The sequence below is a fragment of the Lontra canadensis genome, unplaced genomic scaffold, assembly GCF_010015895.1.
Source record: "Lontra canadensis isolate GAN:19392208 unplaced genomic scaffold, GSC_riverotter_1.0 scaffold11, whole genome shotgun sequence".
NCBI lineage: Eukaryota > Metazoa > Chordata > Mammalia > Carnivora > Mustelidae > Lontra > Lontra canadensis.
This window is the reverse complement of record NW_022631005.1, coordinates 19,082,660-19,108,399: the sequence shown is the minus strand read 5'-3', so window position 1 is coordinate 19,108,399 and position 25,740 is coordinate 19,082,660. Positions and strand designations below refer to the sequence as shown.

At 34.1% G+C, this 25,740-nt stretch overlaps 1 protein-coding gene across 1 annotated transcript in view; it reads right to left on the bottom strand.

Moving 5' to 3' along the window:
- The window catches only part of LRP1B (LDL receptor related protein 1B), a 1,927,222-nt gene that overhangs the window by 644,843 nt on the left and 1,256,639 nt on the right, over positions 1–25,740 (bottom strand). The window contains exons 24-27 of the mRNA XM_032856138.1: positions 17,919–18,116; positions 16,295–16,499; positions 7,330–7,494; positions 6,767–7,011 (exon numbers count right to left, since the gene is read on the bottom strand). Coding sequence (XP_032712029.1) covers positions 6,767–7,011; positions 7,330–7,494; positions 16,295–16,499; positions 17,919–18,116 — 813 coding nt within the window. The remainder of the gene's footprint in view (positions 1–6,766; positions 7,012–7,329; positions 7,495–16,294; positions 16,500–17,918; positions 18,117–25,740) is intronic.

Sequence of the window (25,740 nt, the reverse complement as noted above, 5' to 3'; positions counted from 1 at the left end):
GACATGAAATAATAATTCCAAGGAGAATCTCAAACATGAACTCCGTGACTTCTTCCTATAGAGCTTAAAGGTTAAGGACAGTTCTGAGGTCAGTCCTCAAAGTAAGATAACTGAACAAACATCCTCTGGCTATTAGACCTTGAGGAAATTACTTAGTATTTGACTTCCTTAGATTCCTTATCTATAAACTATGTTGCTAAAACCTTCCTCATAGAATTGCAATGAAAATTAGCAAGTGCCAGATGCTATTATAATTATTAATATTATAAAGGACTTAACTATGTAGTTGACATAAATAAATAAGTGACATTTCCTTACTCAAATATTTTATAATGTAGCTGGGTAAATAAAACAGTGTTAGGAAAATATTAAATAATCATACAAGCTCTAAGTGCTAAGGGACTTCCTATGGTGTTAAGCATGAACATGAAGAAGGTGAAATCTGAATTGTGTACAGGTTTATAACTGGTATGTGACTTTGAAGAGAGAAAGCCTCAAAGGGAGAATTTTTTTTCTGCAAATCTTTGCGCAGATTGAAAGTAATACCGGTAAAAGACTAATAAAAACACAACATAAGTGCATACTTTCCTTATTATCATGAAGTCAGGATGATGATATAATTTTAATTTAATGCTTAATCATACAAGCCCAGATCTCATTATCTGAACAAAAATAACACATTTCTCAAAAATGGTTTATTATAAATTTTGTTGTTGTTGCTGTTTTTGTAATGCACTCAGAATTTATTCAATTAATAACTGTGTTTCACTGATAAAGATATATTTAAATTAGATGGCTTCATAAATGTTAATTATTCATTTTCACCTTAAGGAGAAATCTATGATTTTGGTGTTCTTGTTTATTATGAATGTAACAAATATGTTTATTTATACATCTTCTCTCTATGCTAAGGAAACAACATCCTTTCATGTGTTCATTCAGTCAGTGGATGTAAGTATCAACTACATGCTATAAATTGCCAATACATGCCAGATATAATAGAGAATTTAGGTTAAAGTGTCCAGTTATCAATCCAGTCAGTGGAATAGGATGAATATATATAAATCTTCCAAAAGCATAAGGGGATAAAATGTGATTATCCTAACCACTTTGAAACTATAGTACATGGTATGTAAAGTTCTTATTCCAAATTTCCCAATATATTACATTCAAATTTTTGCCCTCAATCCCTACCGTAGCTGTCAACATAAAACCACTACTTTGTATCCCTACTTTATGCTAAACTTTCTTGTTTTGCTGTTTTGGCATAGGAGTGGTTGTATGCACCCCCATGTTCATTGCAGCTCTGTTTATAATAGCAAAGACATGGAAGCAATCTAAGAATCTATCAATAGATGAATGAATAAAGAAAATTTGGTGTATATATATACATACACACACATATAAAATTTGGTGTATGTATGTGTATATATATATATATACGTAAAATATTTAATCATAAAAAAGAAGGAAATCTTGTCATTTGCAACAACATGTATGGGCATTGAGGGCATTACACTAAGAGAAATAAGTTAAACAAAGAAATACAAATGCCGTATGATCTCACTTATATGTGGAATCTTCAAAACAAAACAAAACAACAGCAACAAAATACTGAAGTTATAGATACAGAGAACAAATTTCTGGTTGCTAAAGGGAAGAGGTGGGGTTTGGTTGAAATGGATTTAGGGGTCAAAAGGCACAAACTTCTAGTTATAAAATAAACAAACTATGGAAATGTATGTAGAGTATGGCTGATTTTAGTTATTAACACTGTATTGCATATTTTAAAGTGGCCAAGAGAGTAGACTTTTTAAAATAAATAAATAGATAATAAGACCATACAAGAAAGACTATAACTTGATTTTCATTAGGGTTTAGTGATACTTTGCTTCTCAGGAGGGCTTATGTTCATCTATGTGTTTCTGGCAAATAAGATCATATGACTTTCTAACAACAATAACAACAAAATCCAAGGTTATTAAATACAGATAAATATTTGTGCATAGAAACATGCATTAAAATTATTGATAGGATAGAAATGAACTAAAATCAAATTGTCCAATAATAGATGAACAGTTGAGGATATAGTGATAGTCACATGTGCTGTGAAAATACGTAGTTACTAAGAAGAGATTTATAAGGCATAAATGATAGCAGGGGAGAATGCTAAGTGTTTTATATTTAGATACAAAATTTAAAAGATACAAAATTTAGATACAAAAAAATTATTTACAAAAATATTGTTTACAAATTATTTACAAATAATCAGATACAAAATTTAGATACAAAAAAGATATAAAATTTAAAAGATACAAAATTTTAAAAAATGAAATGTGACATTAAATTTAAAGAGATGCAAAGCTTTCTTGGGGCACCTGACTGGCTTACTCAGTTAAGTGTCAGACTCTTGGTCTCAGCCTGGCTCTTGGTGTCAGGGTTGTGAGTTCAAGTCCCACATTGGATTCCATGCTGGGTAAGAAGCGGCGTACTTAAAAAAAGAAAGTTTTCTTAATTTAGAAAACAATGAATCATGGACTGGGAGGTTGGTCATGATCATTGGGAACCTGGGTTTGCCTTTGATGAAGTATATATTTCTCTGAGCCAGCTTACTTCATTCATTTCCCAGAGCTTCAGTTTCCTCATAGGAAATGAAAACAACTATCTTGTTAGGTGGTTCTCATGACTAGGGGGAAAAAGTGACAATTAAATGGCACATAGTAGTTCATAAACAATGATAACTTTATTTATTATTGTGATATTCAACATCTCTGTTGAAAACTACAAGAAAAAAATGTCAGGATGTTTTTTTGCTCTGGGAGTTGGGAAAATGGATATACCTTTGAAAGTAGGTTTGATAGTCTAGTCACCTGACTACATCTGAATTCTGTTGAAAGATCAACCATATTGCTCCTCTTTAGAGCTGTGATTCACATTTTTATTGGCATTTTTCTTTTAAAAAATTGCTATGATATAGTAAAGTATAATGTTAACCCTAATATGAATAATTGAAATATGAGACAATATGTATTCAAAAAGGACCCCAAAAAAGTAATGAAATCTAAATTTCAACAAAAGGTTGAAGGAAAAAGGAAAATGGTATGATTTCAACAGCTATTACTATTTTTCTAAGATTTATTTATTTATGTATTTATTTGAGAGAGAGAGACAGACTCAGAGAATAGGGGAGGAACAGAGGAGGAAGGAGAAAGGAAATATCAGACTCCTTGCTAGCACAGAGCCCAGCCTGGGCTTTATCTTACAACCCCTATATCATGACCTGAGCTGAAATCAAGAGTCAGACACTTAACTGACTGAACCACCAGGAACCCCAAGAAGTATAACTCTTTAAAATTTGATTTACTTGAACATGTAAATACATAGCACTGATTATATGTGAGACACTTCCAAGAACTTTTCATGTATTTACACATGTTTAAAATATTTGTATTAAATGACTGTTAAACTCTTTTACTAGATCCTTTGATATAGACCCTATAATTTTCTCTAGTTTTCAGATGGTTAAACCAAACCCTAAGGAAGTTAAGTAACTTGCCCCAAGTTATACAACTAGTAAATCATAGGGGTTTGAACCCAAGTGGTTGAGCTCCCAAGACCATGCCATTAACTCTAAGCTCAGCTCCCTCATACCCTGAAAAAAAAAATAGATTTAAAATATTCACAACTGCTCCTTTATATTGCATATTCTAAGCTTTGATTTGTTTCTTGTTAATCCCATGTAACAACAACATGAGGAACCAAAAGATCTAAAATACATTTTCTTTTTTTAAAAGTTTTGCGTAACTGTTCAAAAATCAACCTGGAAATTTATGCACAAGGTGAATGTATGATAACTGCTGTTAAAGCATTCATTAATTTCCTACTTGGAGGATTAGATAATTTCAAGGAATTATTTCTAACCTTTATTTATTTATTTTTAAATACATATTTTAATTTTACAGCACTGAATGACATGTATTTTTAAAATTATTTCTTCATGAACTTTGCATTATTATTCACCAGAACACAGGGGGGGCTATGATTATTTTACTTGTGTTAACGCTGAACCTTTGTCAACATTTTTACTACAATTCACCTTGGTAATAAAATAGTCAATATATTCCTGCATCTTTTTAGACATTTTTTCTCCCTGGCAGTGGAAGTGTTACTTCACTGAAGCAGATAAACAGGATGGATAATGATTGTTATATGCTCAGTGATCCTTATAATGGGGGGAAAGTAGTTGAATGTTCTCCGATCATTCTCAAAATCGGAAACTGACTGAATTTCATTTAGGAAATAGCAAGGTCTCACCACAGGTAACATTCTCTAAAGGTATATAAAGACTAGAATATCTGCCCTGAATCCTCTATGTTAAATCAGATCCATACAGTAAAAACCTCCCTAGTTTATGCAGATGGTAGGCTCATATAAATCATCTTTCAAGTTCAGTAAAGATGTCCAGAAAATCTCCCCACTAAAAAATGAATTACAGGAATCTCCCATGATTTGGGGAGGAGATATCTGAAGTAGATGCCTAGAACCAGGGATATTACCGAACTCTATATATATCATCTGTTTTCCTATGCACACATATCTATGATACATGTCTATGATAAAGTCAAATTTATCAGTTAGGCACAGTAATAGTTTAACAACAATAATTAATAACAAAAAAGAGCAACTGCAATACTATAATATTTATAACATTTATGTAAATGTAGTATCTCTTTGTCTCAAAATATCTTATCATATTACTCTCACCCTGGCACTTGTGATGATGTGAGATGATAAAATGTCTATGTGATGAGATGAAGTGAGGTGAATGACATCGGCATTGTAACATAGTGTTAGGCTACTATTGACCTTCTAATGGTAGTTCAGAAGAAGGATCTTCTGCTTCTGGACCATGGTTGACCATAGAGAGTGAAAGCATGGAGGAGGGGTCTACTGTATATTGACTGTCTTACTTCCTTTCTATATATGTGAAAATGTGAGAAGAACTTGAAAGTATCATTTTCATTTCTATTCTGTCACTTTGCTAGGGTTCATGTCCATGTGGACAAATCAGACAGTTAGGAAACAAAAATATATTGATCTTATTTTGAGGAGGCGAATGTTGTAATACATAAACCCAGGCCATATTTCATGGCCCAATTCATTTAAATTACTCTAAATATAAAAATTACATAAAAAGTACCAGCATAGGCACAAAAATATATAAGTACATATTTTTGCATTTATAAAAATTAAAACCAATCCTATGTTTGTCATCAACACACAGTGTTTATGACTAGATACTCCCTCATGCTGAAAAAAAGTTTTAGAAAAGAGCATCTTTTTCTTACTGTGCTGGTGGCCTATTGCTGGTCAGAATCATGATTTCCTGAATTATTTCAATTTAGTTAAATCCAATATATTTACTGAATGCCTATTAAGCATGAAAGTGACTAAGCTATATTTTCTCCCCTTAATGTCTTCATGTTGGACAGATTTGTAAGATGAAAAGAACAAACAAATTATAGGTGACAGAAAAGGATTAACATGATTGCTCACATAGTACATGGTGTATAGAAACTCCCACATGACAAAGAAGGATCTCTTATGTAAGAAAATTTAAACAGAAATTGAAAGTATCTAGGAAGGAAACTAGATTCAATCAGACTCTGTCAAAGAGAAGGCACAGAAAATTTTACAGATGAGGAAATTTTGGTAGAAGTAATAGTATCAATAGAGAATGAAGGTCAAATATTGAAGAAAGAAAAAGGATAAAAGTGGAATTTATAGACCACAGAGGTGAGCATTTTTAGTCACGTCTAGGTGTAAAGAATATAACACAAATTTAAAATAAGGCTTGAAGTGTGGTCCATAAGACCAGTGCATTTCTGGGAGTGGAAGGTCTGTCTACTCCACACTGAAAGAGAGAGAAAAGGAGAAAATATAACCTCTGGGGAATAGTTGTCATCTGAGCATCAGATGTCTCAAGTAAAAACATGCTAATAATAAGGAAGCATTATTTACATTGGAATGAGAATCTCATAGGTTATGGTACACATTGTAAAGGGGAAGTTTCCACCAAGAGGTATAAAAGGATGAGCTGATGTTACACCAAATAGCCATACTATCCAGGAAAAAATAAAAACAAGAAGGAAAAAGAAATATAAGAATAAAAAAGGAAAAGAAGTGTAAGAATGTCAGGCAAGGATTGATAGAAGAAATGAAATCATAAAGCCAGGATGGATATTACTATTGAAACAAAATGTTGAATACATAGAGAGAGGTGGCACACAGGCTCATGTGATCTCAATTCTCTTAAAATAGAAAAGCTCAAGGAGATGCTCCATTTTTTTTTTTTTAATACACCATTCTTTCTCCTCCTAAAATAGCTCACAGGGATCATTTAGGGGAAATATCAATGTGTTCTTGGTGTTCTCATCTAATCTTCTGATCATAATCAGATGATAGATTCTAAAACTGAAGACCTTCTACAACTTCCCACAGTATCCTTTATTGATACAAGCAGTGACTTAAAATGTGGGACTTTGTATAAAACCCTTAATTTCTAAGATTTCCTTATTGCTATGTGAAAGAAATGAAAAGGAAAGAAAAAAATTGTATTAATTAAAATAAAGGCTGGAACCTCTTCTACAACATGATATACATAAAATATTAATAACTTAATGCATAAAAGATATTTTACAGTTCAAATATTATATGATTAAAGTGAAAATACTAGCTGGGTGGTTAATTCACTACCAGCACTTACCCTGGGGCTGACGGCTGGGGTGGTATATCTGAAGGTCAAATGGCTGTGCACTTGTCTTCTGAATCACGCTGACGTTCTGCCCTGTCCACTTATTGGCTTTTGACAGTGTGTTGGTCCTCCAGTCCGTCCAGTAGACCTCACTCCCATATAAAGACACAGCAAAGGGATGGGAAAGATATTCATGACCTCGAATGATTTCTATCATGGCTGTCCCATCATAGAGGGCTGAATAAATAGCATCTGACCTACAGAAATGTAAATACATTAATTTTATCAGAACTTATTCAAATAGTCCAGTGGTGTTATCATACTACCTAGATAAATGCCAGAGAGAATATTTTATTAAAAATACTTCATAGGTCTGTATCTGATTTGTAGAAAGAAGAAAAAAGCCTATCATAACAAAAACAAACAAAAATCACCACCATCATAATGAAAACAAAACAAAAAGATCATCACCAATTTCGAAGTGTGCATACACGATACTTGCACGTTAGGGTATCTTTTGAGTTTACAAATACTATCTGAGAAAGGTAACAGAAAATACAGAAGAAAAAGATCACCTGGCATCTGTCCAAACTATCCTTTTTTCAAAGTGGTCCACAGTTAGTCCATTAGGCCAAGCTCCAGTTTTCATGTCTTTGTAGATGGTTTTTCTTCCAGCTCCACTCATGGAGGCAGATTCAATGCGAGGAAAATTGGCATCCCAATCTGTCCAGAAAAGAATTCTGAAGAAAAATAAATAATGCTATTGCTTCAGCCATTGAGTTCACAAAGGCTTACTGAGTGCCAACTATATGCTAGACACTGGCAGGTAAACAGTCTCAAAAGAAACAGATGTATTATCTACCCACTTGGTGCTTAGAATCCAGTGGAGAAGACAGACTAAATAAACACAGGAATATATGATTCCAGCTTCTAAAATATGCTAAGGGAAATTTTCATTATGGGAGAGAATAGTAGGTAAGTGATCCACTTAGAGAAGGTGATCAGGGAAAAAAAGGACTTTGAGGAGACTGTATTTACATTGAATCTAAAGTTTAAGTAGAATAGTATAAAGAGCATGATGAGCCAAATAAATAGCAGATATGAAAGCCTTAATAGGGGGAAAAAAGTGAATGTTTTGAGGAATAGAATTAAGACCAATGTAGTGAGTAAGGAGGTAAAAGGAAGAGGATGGATTTGAAGAGTGCTACCTAATGGGCTTTGTAGTCTAAGGCAATTATTTGGGATTTTATTCCAAGAGAATAGGAAGCATATTTAAGCAGGGGTGAAACATGGTATCATACATAAGTAGATGATAGTGAGGCAAGAGTATACCAGGTGGTCATTTTAAAGGAACAGCCAAGGATGACAGTGGTTTGGAGTATGGTAGGGGAAGGGAAGAATGGTGAATGGATTCAAGGTATATTTGGAGGTGGAATTGCCAGGACTATCTGATGACTGACTATAGGGAAATGAAGTGGAGAATAAATCATAGGTGACTGTGTTTCTTGTTTCAGTAAAGTCAGAATAAACACAAGGAAGAGGGTTTGCAGGGAATCCATAAGTAAAATGGAGAAAATGAAAGAGGAACAGATTCTAAGACCTGAGAATTAACTGTGGTTGAGTGTGAAGAGCAATCAAAAGTTTGCTTTGAATTTTTTTTTTTAATCTTAAGATTTCAAGATATCCAAAAGGAAGTGTTCAGGAAGCTGTGTGGTATGCCAGGGTGAAGTTCAGAGAAGAAGGCAGGGCTGGACACATGAATTTGGAAATCATCAGTACAGAGATGATATTTAGATTCATAGCAATGAAATAGATCATATGACAAAAGATATAGAGGGAAAGCAGAGGAAATCATTATACTTTCATATATAAAAACATGAGATTGTTAAAACACCATTTTCATATGTTAAAGATCATCTTTTTTAAACCAAATACTATTTGAGACTCTACAAATTCGTGGTGTACAAATAGTTAGACACAATGGGCATTAAGTGCCTCATGTCCTGCAATTGATTTTTAAGCCTATTAGGCAATGGATGTTTTATGTTCAATTGACAGTGGTTTAAACTGCTGATGCATGTTTCTATGGCATATTTAATACAGTTACACAATAACTCCACAATCATAATTACTCTCCATATTTTTAAGTGCTTACTGTATGTTAAATACTATTTTTAGCCAAAATACTATTTTCAGCTTTATAGATTATCTCATTTAATCAATCATGAGGCTATGGCTAATGTTATCTATGTTTTAGAGAGGGAGAACAAAGTTAAGAGAAGTTAAATTACTTTGGCTACACAGCTAGCAATTGGCAGAGGGAGATGGAAAATTGGGCAGCCTAACTTCTGCTCTGATGCTTTTAACATCAAATTCTTTAATGTCATGTCACTAAATAAAATAGGAAAGGGAAAACATCTGGCAGATGATAAGGCCATGTTTGCTAATCAATAAATTGTAGTTGCCTTTTCTATTTTCATAGAAGAACCCAATGAGTAGCATGGTGATTTGGGAAGGGAGAACTCACAGGATTGGAGAGATAGTGACAGTCCAGTAAATTTTCCCATTATCAGCTCTGACAACATTTTGGTGAGAAATGGTAAAGTTACTGGTGAAAATACCTTTGTTTTTCACTATAATTATATATCATTTTGCTATTTTTCATTCTTCTGTATTTTGAATGATCCTTAAGTATATGAATGTGGTAGACTACCTTGGAAAATAAAATAATCCTCTGGTACAAAATTCAAAATACAATTCAAGCTATCTTCTTCTTTTTTAAAATATTATCTATATTATGTTTATGTAAGGAGATATGGAGCGATGTAAACTAAGTATTTACCATGACTTGAATTTTTGAGAAGTATATAGTCTTTAGGACAGAGGAATTTGAAATACGAAATGAATAAAACACAATTCAATAGATTATGTAATAAATTTAGTAAGTATGTGCGTTAAAAGACTATGGCGAGGGGCGCCTGGATGGCTCAGTGGGTTAAAGCCTCTGCCTTCTGCTCAGGTCACGATCCTAGGGTCCTGGGATGGAACCCTGCATTGGACTCTCTGCTCAGCAGGGAGCCTGCTACCCTTCCTCTCTCTCTGCCTGCCTCTGTGCCTACTGGTAATCTTTGTCCGTCAAATAAATAAATAAAATCTTAAAAAAAAAAAAAAGACTATGGTGAAGAGAGAAGGAAGATGTAGATGTCCTGGATAAGAGTGGCAGCTCATAGAAAGCTCTGAAGCACTGGGCAGCCTCAAAATATTACTAAATAATTATGCCAGTATGTTTCTATGTCAGACTAACTTGGGATAAAGACTGGTATCTGTCACTTTCTCCAGAATATTTAATCTCAGCCTCCATTTTCTCATCTGTAAGTAAAATCTCTAACTGTACACACTTATCAGGAGCATTTGGTGAGGTCCTGGATGTAAACAATCTAGCACAAAGGATGACTAGGTCACAGAAAAGACTTGTGCTTCCACGAGCATGCCACCCACACATAGTCATAGAACTGATTTTTTAAAAGCAAAATTTCTAAGTATTTCCAAATTTTTAAAGAAATGGAGAGAGAGACAGAAAGAGAATTAATACTATTGTCAATGTTTAAATGCCACAGCAGCATGTATGTGAAAGTAGAATGTTTTATAAGTCAAAGTCACAAGAAAAGGAATTCAGAGGAGGAAGTTGTAAGATTGGGTTTATCTCAAAGAATGTCTCTTAAAATCTGAGTTTATGTTAAAAAAAAAAAGGAAGTTTTAGTTTCATGGGCAACAATAGAGGAGTTTCCTGGTCCTGCTATGGGATCATATCTACAAAAATAATATCCAAATTATTCATTCTTTAATCACCAATATTTGAATAAATTAAGTAAACTTCTGAGAAAGGATAAAACAAAGTAATGTATCCGGGATAACGTATTGATAACTGTTGAAGCTTGGTAATGAATATGAAGAAGTTTGTTATGTAACTCATTCTATTCTGTGTATTTAAAAATTTCTATAATAAAAGTTTAAAACTGCAAATAACTCAAAATTAATAAAATAGATAATTTTTAAGAATAGTAAAAATACCAGAGGATATTTATAAAATTTTATAGCTAGAAATCATTTTTCTAAAAAGACTAATTTTTAAAGATTAATATGAGAAAAAAAACAATCATGTATATACAATACACATATTACTTATAAATTACCTAATATACAATATGTTGCCATAAAGGGAAAACAGAACAAAGATTTAATATAAAGGTAGTAGGCTATTCAGTTAAGTAGTTGAATGTCTTTAAAACAATTAATGAGATGTATTATGTGTCTCACTTCAAGTTTAATTTTGGATGCATGCATCTTTTCCTGGACAGCAGATTGTGGTCAGTTCCCCTTAACACTTAGGATTTTAAAACTAAGATTTAAAATGAGAAACAAGACCAATACAGCATCAATCAAATTGATGTGGTATCTTGACAGACAAGGTAGAGTAGAGATATTTGCAAGCTTAAAAATGATTAGGAAAAATAATCACTGAAAACAAACAATGAATTTGAGAATGATAGCTAGTCTGAATATCTATGGATAAGCCACCATGAGATCTAGGCAAGGCTGTAATTCACACTCTGGATTGATGACCCAAAGACTTCTGAGTATTGTCTTTTGCCTGAATAACAAGTGGAAAACTGGTGTCTCTCTTCTAACTTTCTACCTAGTTCTGCCTTATGTGGTTGTGGAAATTCCAACACACACACCAGTAACTCTACAATTCTGCACTCTATATTATAAGTTTACCAGAGTAGGCACTGTAAACTCTCAAGTATGTGTTTCCGCTGGACCATAAAAGCATAGCTTGGGATAATTTGAGACATTCTAAAGTGATTCCTTCGTTTCTTCACTAAACATAGCAGCATTAAGCTCTTTCTTCTGTAATGCTCACAATGGTCTTAATCTTTCATCAATTCAAGTGGGGAAGTTTCCAATACTTTTTATAAAAGAACATGTTCTAGAATTAGTTCTCCTAAAAACGTTCTTAACTTCACCATAAGTCAATCTACAATCAATTTAAAAAGTTGATTTCAAGGATCATTGTTTCATAAAATTCTAGGCACTCTTTTGTATACTTTATAGTGTGGTATTTTAAAGGAATCACTTTCCCCTTATTACTTTCTTTTTATGGTTAAAATGTATTAGCATTTCAATGATTGAATTATTTCTTGAAATACACAAAGACTGAATATCTCTTCTTATAGGACGTATGGAAATATTCAGCCACAATTGCTTTTAAAAAAGAGACTACAGTCTAGTGATTCTACAGTTCCTGCATTCATGAGTTAGTGTGTATCAGGATTAAATTGGGTCAATGGACCATGAACAACTTGTATCATTACAGGCATGGAAGGGCCATTATCATCTATCAGGTCAAGCTGCGAAAGGTGAAAATAAATGATCTTGGCAAAAAACAAGGATACTTATCTACAATCTTTAGGTCTTCTAAAAGCAACAACATCTTTATTAGTTTCATTTAGGAACATTCCCAGATACAATTAAAATTTTATTTTGATGTTTCACTAATCTTCACAACTACTGTATCTGCTTTTACAAATTGCAATTGCTATAGCAGAGCCCAGTTATTCTGTCAGATAAAATCTAAACACATAGTGGAGCACGAGGACACCAAGCAGCTGCACAAGTACAAAGGCAAAGACATTTCAAGACCCGAAGCAAATGCCCTGTAAATTCGGAACTCCCTGGTACTTCTTACTCCCTAATACTAAGCTTGAGGTTCAGGGGAGATTCATGGACTCATTCAAGTCACCTTAGTAATAACTATATTCCCTTAAAAAGGAATGAGAGAAAAATGGCTCCTCCACAAGACTTCCATTTACCATCTTGGAATAACTTGTCACTTTGGATATTGGGTCAAAACCCAGAATACTAAAGGGATGTGGCATGATGGCAAGTATGTTTTATAATGTAAAATGAAGACCTGTGGATTTTATGCCTGGGAAGCAAAGCAGTTGATTAAAAATATCTTGTTTCTTGGCATCTGTAAAAAAAGGTCACAAAGGAACTTCAGAGCTGAAGGAAACTCACATGATGTAAGCCTGTCTTCTTGTTCTAATGTTATTGCTTTTTTTTTTTTTTTTGTTATTGTTCTTTTTGTTTTTCCTCAGCTATGCTGAGGGAGGGAAGTCGCTGTTTGCAAACTTAAACAAGTTCACTTGTTATTGGAAACAAAGTTTATAGTATTTACCCATTAGCTGTCTTTTACTCTATGCTTCTCCCTTTCAGGTTTATCCTTGAGTTTTGTAAGTTACATGTTAACAAAAAGTCTATGAATATGCTTGTATTAATTTATTTAACAAACATATTCAGCACAATTTTATATACTAGGAGTGGGGGAGGATTTCACAGACATGGGACCATGTCTTGCCATTAGACTTTGTTTACCATTAGAGAGCTTATGATGTGGTAGGAAAGTAATAGTATTTACAGAAACCATAATTCTAAAAAAAATTATTCAGTAGACTTACCCCAAAATACCTATTTTTTAAAAGAAGTTTAAGTTTCTTTGGAACTCCTTTCAATTTTGATTCACACCTTTTTTTATTATTTCTTGAATTTTTTAAGAAATAGGGAGAAATTTTATGTTTCTATTTGAATAGATAACACAAAGGCAGTAAGTGGAGTTTTTTAGTTTGTTCTTAAGTATTTATTTATTTGAGAGAGAGAATGAGAAAGAGCACGAGAAGGGGGAGAGTAAGAGGGAGAAGCAGACTGAGCAGGGAGCCCGACACAGAACTCGATCAAGAGGACTCCAGGATCATGACCTGAGCCAAAGGCAGTCACTCAACCAAGAACCCCTAAGTGGAGTTTAAATCAAATTAAATTATTTTTCAGTGTTTCTTTCCTTGTGCTTTGCTTTGCAGTTCACTCTATGTGTGTGTGTTTACATGCTTATATGTATTTTTACTATGTTCTCAGTCTACCTTATGTAAGGTCCAATGTTTAAAAATAATTATGGACTTTTTACTAAAATATCCCAAACCTGAAAGCATTTTCATATTTGCATTGCATTTTTAAATTTAATTGCTACAGCTGGGCTTTAGAGGTGTTTATGTGAACTTCATATCTTAATTGTATCAATCCACTGTAGAATAATTTTTAGCAATAAAAATCCTATTATTATCATGACACCCAAACTTATCAACCTTTCAATTTCTTCCTAGAGTTGTATGAATTAATACTACCTTCTGAGCTTTGATTACTTATACCAAAAAGGATTTTTGTGTATATTTTTTCACTCATTTTATTAAGAAAAAAATTACTACCATTGTAATTATTTTAATCAGCTGTACAATTTCATAGTAGCAATTAGTAATAGAAGGCATCAACTTTCTCAGAAGCATTGTCATGTTTTCCTACTCAGAGGCTGGCATTCTACACTAACTTTCAACTCTTAGAGGGTATATTACTTCTGAAGATCTTATGTCACTGGAATACTATCTGATATTTTCACTTAAATAGTATTTGTCGGTGATGTGTTGTGTCTCTATTTTTTTTTTTTTTTCTCCTCTCAGGTAGGATCCTCTACAAACTAAGTGAGATAAATAATTTTATCCTAAGCATTGTCAGTTCAAAGCTGTAGAAAATAAAGTTTCAACTCCCAGACCTAATGCTTTGTTTGGTCAGACATTTTCAGAGCTTTCCATTTGCCAATTTTGTCCTTTTTGTTGTATCTTGTTTTTCTCTCTGTGTGCCATCTGTAATTTGAGAGCACTCACAGCTTTTCTACCATATTGGTGTATAAGATAAAACCACAACTTTCTCCAAAATATCACTTTCCCTTCTACAGAAAGTTTCCCCTGTGTATAAGGTACTGGTACCACTTAGGTCTATTAGGTGAAAATTCCACAGCAGTAGTTGTTACATTGAGGGTAAAACCCCTGTTGGTAATGAAATTTTATGGGAAGTAAAGGGTCAGAATCAGGAAGTTAGCTGTAATCTCAGGAATAGTCTGTTTCAAAAAATGAATTTTTCACTAAACATAATATATATCTTCCCAGTGAACTGTTATTATAGTAATTAATGAATAAAATGGGCAAAATGTAGACTGTATAAATAAGAGAACCCCTCTCTAAGGTAAAAGATACAGCTACTGCTTTGCTCCTTGCTGCCAGATCTCTTGTTTTTTTTCAAAAGTAGCCAGAAGTCCAGGACTGTATATAAAATGCCTTAATATTTTAAGTTTGGACAAGTAATAAATAAATTCAAAACACTGTAGAGGTAAAGCAAACATAAGAGTTGCCTATTTGGAGCCCTGTTCTAGGCAAGCTGCTTTGGTCCTTTAATTTCTGTGTATGAATTGAAGAAAAGAACAGACTTCCTAAACCATTGATTTCTATACTTCGGCATAAACTAGAGCACCAGACAGAAATTGTGGTCAGGAAGGTGACTTAAACACAGGCTCCCTTTTCTCTCTTCTGCATTTCATTAAACTTCTCCTGGCTGATTCTCCTTCCTCATTGGTGTTCCCTGGACTTTGTATTACTTGAAGGTACAGAGACCAAAAAATAAATTAATTGAAATAAAAATGAATTTAAAAAAATTTCTGATCTGCTAACCTTTAGCCTTGACAATGGTTTTGGATTTGTAAAATAATTACCAAGGAAATAAATAATTAACAGTAATAACAGTATTTTCATCTATATCACTTAAATCTTGTCTTCCACATATTTACCATCTCCTCAAAAACAACCAAATGATAAAGGTATCATCCCTGATTTACGAAAGAAAAAACTGAAATTTAAAGGAAGATAACAGAGTTAAGTGGATTCCCCAGAGAATAACTGAGTGAATAGAAATTGGAACCCTTGTTTTCCAAGATTTTCTTGTCTCTCTTCTGCTCTTTCACAGAGGAACACACAAGGGAACACCAGTGCCAATTAGCTGAGTTACTCAACATTTGACCTTGTTTTCAAGAATCATGTGCCTTGTCTTTCCAACACCCCAATAGTCAGTGTCTCATCACTGGATTCCTTCAACCTTATACTAATTTTCTTTTAAACTGACTCCAAGTACTTATAAAATACATAAGAGGTGGTGCAATTAACATCTATGACTATTTGTACCAGAGACTTGTCCTGTGGTTTGGAACCATTAGAAACAACTATAGCATCTCTTTGACACATCACAGAGAAATTCATTAAATTACTGCTTCAAAATTGAGTTGCAATAGCTTTCAATAGGGCTTAATGCCCATATTTAGAAAAAAGATATTTCTATCCTCTAAAGATACCTATGTAAGCAATCTTATAACCAAATTTATGCTAATAAACTTAAACTGATTTTATATATATATGTTATATATATAATATATAGATGTAGACATACATTAGACATAAATATACGTAATTATACATATATAAACATATACGTACATGCACAAAATAAGCAATCTGACTCATAATTTATGAGATAATTGAATTCAGTATTCATTTAAAAGATTATTTTTTATGCCAAAGTGAATCTGTAAAAGGCAAACTTCTTTACCCATATCTTGGGTCCAAAGCAATGGCCCTGGGGTGTTCCATGGCTCCAGCAATTAGTGTAGTTCTTAAGGAGCCATCAAGTTTGGCGACTTCAATTTGGTCCAGATTGCTGTCTATCCAGTATATATTGCCTGCTATCCAGTCGACGGTCAGTCCTTCTGGGGTAGCCAAGCCATGCTCCACAACCACTTCTATTGCACTGACCCCTACAAAAAAAAAAAAAAAAAAAAAAGGAAACCAATACTTGTACCCATTCAATGAATGTGTTACGTGTGCACACACACACAAGGCCTACTTAACAGTAGCACAGAGTTTTGAAGTATTATATTGAGTTTCAAAGATAGAGTGCAAACGTGTTACCTGGCATGATGGAAACTAAGACTCCGAATTTAGAATTACTGGTCTTTCCTACCAGAAATCTTTAATTTCTTAAGCCCTTTCAGTGACAGTGCAATAGAATTTTTGAATAACTTTAAGGCTAAACAATAGTGTTTAGATTTCAAAAAATTATATTTCTTGTTTCTGACTTTTGAAATCGAACACAGGATTTGGGGAATAAGAATGATGTGTTAGTTAAAATTAGTGCAATTTAGTATCAACATTGATCTTCAGGGGTAGAATAAAGAGAAAATGCCCCTCTGGGGCAACATGCAGTATAGCTAGTCAGTAGCCACCCTTTTCTGAAGCATGATAAATAAGATGACTTTACTGCACTTACCCTTAATAAAGATAAGCCCCAAATCACACTCCCTGCCCCTTCCTGGGCCATAAGACTTACACTATATAACATGATTACAAATAAGAGAGGAAGGCATTAGTTTGGTCTAAATTAAAATAAACAATTTGGTAATGTCCACTAATGATCTATTTATCCACTTTTTAATTTCTTTTGTAATTAAAATATTTTTTCTAATAGGATAACTCTTAATAGTTTACAACATTGTCAGTGTTTTTGTTAGACATTTTAACAGACTTTTTTTTTAGCCCTTAATCATCTAAGCCCAAGGATCTAAATCCATCACTTGAAATCAGTCTCTTGCAATACGCCACAGACACAAATTCACAGGTGAATCACATATTTATTATCATTTTTCCAAACTTGCACATGTGACTTAAGGAGAAATTCAGATTTTTATAGAAACACATGGACTTTGGAATGCTACACAGAGCCAATGTTTCCAAAATGATTATTACATATATTTATCTCAGAGCCTTGCTACTTAAGAAGTGTACATTAGACAAAAGAGTTAAGTCAAACTATGATAAAAACATTTAGTTCATATTAGTGGTCTTTGGGACAATTCATTATATGTTGAAATTTTGCTGACAAAATAAAACATTTTAACTCACAAACATTATGTCCACTAGTATGTGGAAGGCAGTAGTTATTTCTTATAAGTATTTTTCTTTACCAAATGTCCACGGAAAAGCTCACAATTTGAAAATTGTATGCCTAGCACAGGCTCCCATCATTCATTCCCCGCCCTCAATATATTTTCACACATAAACTTGACATCCCTGGTTTTACATATATGAGGGAGAAGGCAAAGAATGAAAGTGCAAAGATTGATCTAAATCCCATCTCATTACAGCATATTTTTCTAGAATTTTCAGTTAAAAATTACCTCCACTTTCAGAAAGCTTGCCCCGGTATATCCTGTCTTCTACAACATCCGTCCAATAAAGTAAACTTTGATTGAAGTGAAAATCAAGTGCTATTGTGTTTCTCAACCCAGGAACAAGTAGACTATAGTCTCTTTTATGAAGATCGATCTTTCTGATCTCATGACGAATAGAAAAGATGATAAATGCTTCAAAGGGATCTGAAAATAAATTTATTTTTAATAGGCTTATAAAAATATTTATATGCTTTCATAAGTAGGATAAAACACTTTGAGGTCAAGTCCAATTATTTACAAGCATAATTTATTATATAATTCTCTGTTATTCCAGGAGCAATTTCTTTTTATCCAACATTTATAAGAAACTTGAAAATTTTAGGCTTATATATATTCATTAAAATAAGGTATAAATATGTTTTTATTCCTTGGATCTTTCTACATTTGATTCTGATTAAAGAACTCAAGAATTATTGGAATTCCAGGACAAAATGGGGGTTTTCTATCTTTATGGAGCTTCAGCTGACAATCTAAACCATGGAAACATCAACATAGGAATAGCTAAGAGTTGACTAAAATGAGTTCTGCTACTCTTAACCCATCACACGCCTATAGCTCCATAAAGGAAAGAGATCCAATAAAAGAGGATTTCTTTGAAGAGAGTTATGGTCTTAGAGTTAGAGTGCACTCCCCATAAGAGGGTAGATGATGACTTTCTCCACAGTCTGACATTTACTAAAATTACATTATCAGTTTGGAGATGTGCTAATTACTATTGGACATACTAAGATGAGTTAGACATGAATTTTGCCTGATGAATATACATTTTGTGGGAGGTGACCCAGGTTTACAATTTCCCCCCATTTCCATGTTAGTACCATTCCTTTGGGCTTTCTTTTAGGAAAATTTGTTTTTCTATTTTAAGTCTAGGTACCATCATCTCTTTCCATGGTGATTGGCTCAAAAGGTTGATGTGAGATCTAAATCAGGCTAATGGGTCTCTAAACTTCTAGAGAATATTTCAAGCTGAGGATAAAGAGTGTCTTTCCTTCTAAGGTCACAGATGTCTAAGCCTAGTAATGCTAGTGTCCATGCCCTTACAGTTTGTATAAGTCTACTTGTGATATTGTAGTAGAAGAGAAAAAAGACACAGAGAAGGAAGCAGCAATGACCTGGTGAGGTTCAAGTCCCCAGGCTAAGGATGTTCAAATCCGTAGTTGTAATTATCCCTTAGTTCCTTCATATTCTCTATACATTTCACACACTTCAGATATGTAAGTCAATGCACTTAAATCCAACTCAGTTTGAACTTGCTTTTTGTCAACTGCAATCAGTTTTACTCTTTTTCCTAATCTATATCCCTCAAAGAGGTCTTTCCTGGTCAGTTTCCCAATAAAGACCATTTTTTAAAATTATTTTATATCTCCAAAACCTATTTATTCTCTTTGAAGTATATATATATATGTGTGTGTGTGTGTGTATGTGTGTGTATATATATATATATATATATTTATTTATTTATTTTAAATATATATATATTTATTTATTTGACAGATAGATATCACAAGTAGGTAGAGAGAGGGGAGGAAGCAGGCTCCATGCTGAGCAGAGAGACCGATGTGGGGCTCGATCCCAGGACCCTGGGATCATGACCTGAACCAAAGGCAGAGGCTTTAACCCACTGAGCCACCCAGGAGCCCCTGAACTATATTTTAAAATCACTATTTATTTGTTTGACATCTACCTTTCTCATTGGTTTATATGCTTTATTAAAACAGGGATCTTGGGGCACCTGGGTGGCTCAGTGGGTTAAGCCTCTGCCTTCGGCTCAGGTCATGGTCTCAGGGTCTTGGGATAGAGCCCCGCATCAGGTTCTCTGCTCAGCAGAGAGCCTGCTTCTCTCTCTCTCTCTCTGCCTGCCTCTCTGCCTACTTGTGATCTCTCTGTCAAATAAATAAATAAAATCTTAAAACAAAAACAAAAACAAAAACAAACAAAAACAGGGATCTTGTTTGCTTAGTCCATTATGATGGGTCTAATATCAAGCACCAAGAAGGACACAATTCATACCAGGTCTTAGATTTAGAACAGCGCTAACCTAGGCTGCCTGCTATTGGTGTAGGGAAATTACTGGTCTGCCCCAACCTCCACCAACTGAGCATGAATCTACTTCAGTGAGTTCTGCCTAAAACATTAAGTAAATGTGTTTTGAATGAACAGATGTGAAACTGATTCCATCTTAAGCAACCAGCTTATAGCTACGATGGGACAGAGCCTGGCAATGATCAGTAGAGCCACCTAATTTACCCGAAGCTGAAAGCATAGTATAAGTAAGTCCAACCAAGGCCACAAGAACTAATCTGAAGGCCTGAGATCTTGTGAACAATAATTATGTATATTATTGTGATATTATAGGTCTTGTGGTAATTTATTGCACAGTATTATGGTTTTTACTGCACAACATTACTGTGACAGTAGCTAACTGATATAAAATACCAAACATGTATTAAACAACTAGTGCCAAACAGCTCCCAATAGAACAAATACTCATAAAATTTTAAACCCAGAATTTAGTGTTTTTGAAATATATATATATATATATATATATATATATATATAATATATATATATATATAATGGTTCTATTGGATGTACAGTTATTTAAAAGGGAGAATACCTAATTATTAGGTATTAAGATTAGGATGCCTTGTGCAAATCAGCTCTATGAAACAACTGCTTGCCTTTGAAAATTTCTTTATCTTTTTTCAGAAAAGGTCTTCATGTGTAAAATGGAGTTAATGATAACCTCCTTTAAATTTAACTTAAATTGTTGTTACCAGAATCCAATTAAATAATGCAGATACATTTGTTTAATAATCTCAAAATCATCACAGCAAATATAAATATGGAGGTAACTGTGAGGTAGTCAAAAGTAATAGATTTGAAGTCACAAAATGAGGATTTAAAACAGAACCCTTCTTCTAATTGGCTGTGTACATTTGAGACTTTCTGATCCTCAATACTTTTTTTTATTTATAAAATATGTAACATACTGAGTTATCAGGATAATTGATAATTAAAAGTGTGGATTCTCAATATCTCAATAAATATTTAATTATTATTATAAGTCTTAAATTTCAAAGATTTCCCAAAGGAATAAGCAAAAGAGATACTGCATAAGAGAAAAGGCTGGAATGATAGTATACCAAAAGGGAGTTGAATATTTCTTAGCATGTGCCAAAGCTGGTGACATTTCAGTTCTGAAGAGCTTCCCCATCCTTTGGCTTATAGTTTGCCCTTAGTTAAGCAGTAAATTAAAACTGCAGCAGCTACTTGCTAAAGAAATTTAGATTTAATAGCTACTAAGGGACATAGAGTTTCAAAATTGCAAAGCAATAATGTGCTGCCTTTCCTTAGAAAATCACACCAGAAAAAGGAAATGATTAAAAAAGAAAGAAAGAAAGAAAGAAAGAAAGAAAGAAAGAAAAAAGAAAGAAAAGAAATGCCAAGTTCCACTTCCACTAACACTGGAAGACATCTGTTAAAAAAACACCACAGTGTCAGAGGATGCACTGATGAATGTCTTCAAAATATGGACAGTTTCTGAAAGAGGATGCCTGTAGCTGCAGCTATTAAAAAAAAAAAAAATCCTGGCAGAGCATAATCTCAAAGGAGGGAGCATAACTAAAGGGAAAATCCCATAATTATTTTTTGGAAAAAGAGGATGGGAATAATAGCTTGGTCTCAAAAACTTCTCTGGACCCATCAGCACCCTAAAGACTGATGAGAATCTGAATGAAGAAACAAATAGGAATGTAATATATTAAGTGAAAGGAACCAGGTTCAAAACTCTATAGAGGTGGGATGCCTGGGTGCTAAGTTGGTTAAGCATATGCCTTCAGCTCAGATTATGATCCCAGTCTTGCATCTGGCTCCTTGCTCAGCAAGGACCCTGCCTCTCCCTCTGCCTGCTTCTCTCTCTTTCTCTCTCTCTTTAACAAATAAATAAAATCTTAAAAAAAAAAAAAGTCTATAGATGATATGATTCCATTGCTATGACATTTTGGAAAAGGCAAAACAACAGAGACAGAAAACAGAACAATGGATGCCGGAGGCAAGGGGTGGAAAAGGGATTGATTACAGATTTTTAGACAAAAATCGCTACCTTCCTACAAACAACCACCAACCAAGAAGACAAAATGGAAAGAGAACAAAACAAAACAAATAAAGAACAAATACGCACTAGCAACAATGAAAAAGGATAAGAAATCTGGGAATGAAATTATTAAGAAATATACAAAGATTATACAAATAAATTTTAAAACACCAATGAGAGAAATAAAGACTTCAATAAATGGAAAGGCATGTAATATTATTAGATAGAAAGAAAAAAAAAAAGAAAAAAATAATGTTCCAAAGAACTTACTTCTGCCTGAATTAATTTATAAATTTCCTGTGATGAATAAAAATGACAAATACTTTTCTTTAAAAATAATACTAGGTAACTCTAAAGATTACATTAAAAATGTGTGACTAGGGAGTCAAGATGGTGGAGGAGTAGCAGACTGAGATGACATCAGGTTGCAGGATGTCTAGCAGGATGCTAGATAGTTATCAAACCACTCTGAACACCTACAAACCCAACAGGAGATTGAAGAGAAGAAGAGCAGCAATTCTAGAAACAGAAAATCAACCACTTCCTAAAAGGTAGGACGTGCAGAGAAGTGAAGCCAAAGTTAGGGGAAGATAGACTACAGGTAGGAGGGACCAGTAAAGTCAGAACTTTTAGAAGTCTGCTGCCCTGAGGGACATCGCTCCAGAGACTAAGCAGAGGTGGAGCCCTCACTGGGACAGTGTAGTCTCAGGTCTCACAGGGTCACAGAAGGATCGGGGGTGTCTGAGTGTAGCAGAGCTCACAGGTATCAGAGTGGGGAAGCCGACTACAGAGATGGAGCTAAGGAATGAGCTCTTAGCTTGGGGTTATCTTAAACTGTAATCTGTGGCACAGTCAGACCACTGCTCTTTGAGCAGGGACCTTACAAGTGGCAAATCTGGGGAGATTCACCTTCATCTGCCGGAAAAGCAGAGCAGCAGGAATCTGCTGGGTTTGGAGACTCCAAACAGGGCTGTGTGCCAGAGACAGAAGTGCTCAGTCACAGGCCAGGTGAGCTAGGAGCACAACCGGAGACCAGGGAGACAGGAGTGACTGAATGCTTTTCTGCAAGTGTCCACTGAGGAGTGGGGTCCCGAGCTCTTGGCTCCTCTGGGCCAGAGATTGGAAATCTGCCATTTTCATTCCCATCCTCCAGAGCTCCGCAGAAAGCATTCAGAGAACAAAAGCTCCCAAGAGCGATCACGATCACGAGCAGATTACTTAGCCCAGCCCTGTCAAGGGCAGTGCAATTCTGCCTCGGGCAAAGACATTTGAGAATCACAACAACAGGTCCCTCCTCCAGAAGATCAGCAAGAACATCCAGCCAAGACCAATCTCACTGATCAAGGAGAACAGCGGAAACCCAGAGGAGAGGAAAGCAAAGCATGGAATTTCATGTCTTTCTCACCATGATCCTTTAGTCTTGCAAAGTTAATTAATGTTTTTAATTTTATTTTTTCTTATTCTAATTTTTTTAACTTTTCCTCTTTCCACTTTTAACAATTTTTAACTAGATTATCTTAATAATACCTTTCCAAAAAAAATTTTTAAACCCTCATTATTATAGTCATATTTTACCCTTCATTGTATTTAACTTTATTTTTTGTATTCATATAGGGTTTTTCCTTCCAAAAATTTATGGGATACAATTTCTCCTAATAGATCAAAATGTACCCTAAATCTAGCACAGGGCTTTTTTCTAGTTTCCAGCCTGGCCAAATTATCTCCACTTTCTTTTTCTTTCTTTTACCAACCAACTTATCAATTTCTTTTTTAGAATTTTTTAAAATTTTCATCTTTACAGTCATATTCCATCCCTTCATCGTGTTTACCCTTATTTTTCTATATGTTTTAGTTTTTTTCTTTTTTTTCTTTAAAATTTTGGGAGGTAGTTTCTTCTAAGAGACCAAAATACCACCCAAAGTCAAGTGGGTGGCTCTGTTCTATTCACCAGACTAATTTATATACATATATTTTTTAATTTTTAAAATTTTTTTAAAACTTATTTTTACCCCTGTTCTTTTCTCCCCCCAATTTGGGAGTCTCTTCTGATTTGAATAGTGTACATTCATCTGGGGTCTTTGCCATCCTTTAAGTGTCTTATTCTCTCGTTCATATATTCTTATCTGGATAAAAAGACAAGGCAGAAAAACTCACCAAAAAAAAAAAACCAAAAAACAAAAAACAAAACAAAACAAAAAAACAGTACAAGAGGCAGTACCAACAGCTAGGGACCTAATCAATATGGACATTGGTAATATGTCAGATCCAGAGCTCAGAATGATAATTCTCAAGGTGCTGGCTGCATTCGAAAAAGGCATGGAAGATATTAGGGAAATGCTGTCTGGAGAAATAAGACCCCTAAATAAAAGAACTAAAATCTAACCAAGCTGAAATCAAAATAAGCTATTAATGAGGTACAATAAAAAAAAAAAAATGGAGGGTCTTACTGATAGGATGAATGAGGCAGAAGAGAGAAATAGTGATATAGAAAACCAAATGACAGAGAATAAAGGTGAGCAAAAGAGGGACAAACAACTACTAGACCACGAGTGGAGAATTAGAGAGATAAGTGATACCATAAGATGAAACAATATTAGAATAATTGGTATTCCAGAAGAAGAAGAAAGAGACAGGGGCAAAAGGTATATTGGAGTGAACTATTGTAGAGAATTTCCCTAATATGGCAAAGGGAACAAGCATCAAAATCCAGGAGGCACAGAGAATCCCCCTCAAAATCAATAAGAATAGGTCCACACCCTGTCATCTAATAGTAAAACTTACAAGTCTTAATGACAAAGAGAAAATCCTGAAAGCAGCCCAGGATAAGAAGTCTGTAATGAAAAATGTTAAAAATATCAGATTGGCAGAAGACTTATCCACAGAGACCTGGCAGGCCAGAAAGAACTGGCATAATATATTCAGAGCACTAAATGAGAAAAACATGCAGCCAAGAATACTATATCCAGCTAGGCTATCATTTAAAATAGAAGGAGAGATAAAAAGCTTCCAGGACAAAGAAAAACTAAACAAATATGTAAACACCAAACAAGCCGTTTAGGAAATATTGAAAGGGGTGCTCTAAGCAAAGAGAGGCCCTAAAAGTAGTAGACCAGAAATGAACAGAGAAAATATACAGTAACAGTCACCCTACAGGCAATACAATGGCACTAAATTCATATCTCTCAATAGTTATCCTAAATGTAAATGGGCTAAATGCCCCCCAAAAAGAAAAATATACTAATTAAAACCACAGAAGGGTATCAGAATGGATTAAAAGAAAAAAAAAAAAAAGACCCATCAATATGCTATCTATAAGAAACTCACTTTAGACCCAAAGACACCTCCAGATTTAAATTGAGGGGGTGGAGAACAATTTTCCATGCTAAAGGACATCAAAACAATGCTGGGGTGGCAATCCTTATATCAGATAAATTAGATTTTAAGACAAAGACTATAATAAGAGATGAGGAAGGACACTATATCATACTCAGAGGGTCTGTCCAACAAAAAGACCTAACAATTTTAAATATCTATGCCCTTAAAATGGGAGCAGCCAAGTATATAAGCCAATTAATAACAAAATCAAAGAAACACATCAACAATAATACAATAATAGTAGGGGACTTGAACACTCCATCACTGAAATGGACAGATCATCCAAGCAAAAGATCA